A 793-nucleotide genomic window follows, 5' to 3' on the forward strand; every position below is an offset into this window, starting at 1 on the left:
GGTTATATTTGAGAGGTTTTATATTGAAGTTGAATGGAACGCAATAAATTGATCTTGATAAGTAGTTTTGTTATCATGCTACATCATCATTTGATGCAATTGTGGAAATTAAAACGGAGAAAACGAAGTCACGCAAGCAGAAGATGGTGGGTCCGTCCCATAAATCGACCTAAAAATCAACACGGTTACCAGGCAAATCTTGTGCGTGAAATCGAGGCGCAAGACCACGAGGAATTTTTTCACAATTTCCGAATGTGGCCGGAGCACTTTAATTGGCTGCTTGGCCGAGTGAGAGACAAATTACAAAAGCGAAGCAGGAGGACTCCACTAGACCCCAAACTACGTCTGCAGGTGACCCTCTTGTGAGTATGCAGAATCCCGTAATATAAAACGTAAATAAAACAGCACGCATTCTACTTGGTAAAATCATTAGCATGTTGCATAGTCTTGCAACAATCAGTAGCGCTCCCTGTAAGAAATCTAGTACGAAAAATCGCATCATGGGAAATGGGATTTACTTTATGCTATGATACAAAGTTGGAGTATTACCTTTTTTTTACAGATATCTGGCTCAAGGAGATTCCATTTTGAGTAAACATACAGAATTTCGCATAGGAAAATCAACAGCACACGCTATTATACCTGAGACCTGCCAAGCAATTTGGGAAGCACTACAACCGATTTTTCTCTCATCCATGGATCAAAATTCGTGGAAAAACGTCGCCGATGGATTCTTTGATAAGTGGCAATTTCCAAATTGTCTTGGTGCCCTTGACGGAAAGCATATACGTAT

The 793-nt window shown here is 40.2% G+C and overlaps 1 protein-coding gene across 1 annotated transcript; it reads left to right on the forward strand.

The window, feature by feature from the left end:
• On the forward strand, nt 1-788 carry LOC115235422 (the record flags this gene model as incomplete). Its single annotated transcript, XM_029807250.1, has 2 exons — nt 1-362; nt 563-788. Coding segments are annotated over exons 1-2 (555 nt in total), but the record flags the coding sequence as incomplete, so codon positions are not given.
• Nucleotides 789-793: the final 5 nt, after the last annotated feature.

This window comes from Formica exsecta, unplaced genomic scaffold, assembly GCF_003651465.1.
Source record: "Formica exsecta isolate Colony F162 unplaced genomic scaffold, ASM365146v1 C16342932, whole genome shotgun sequence".
Taxonomy (NCBI): domain Eukaryota; kingdom Metazoa; phylum Arthropoda; class Insecta; order Hymenoptera; family Formicidae; genus Formica; species Formica exsecta.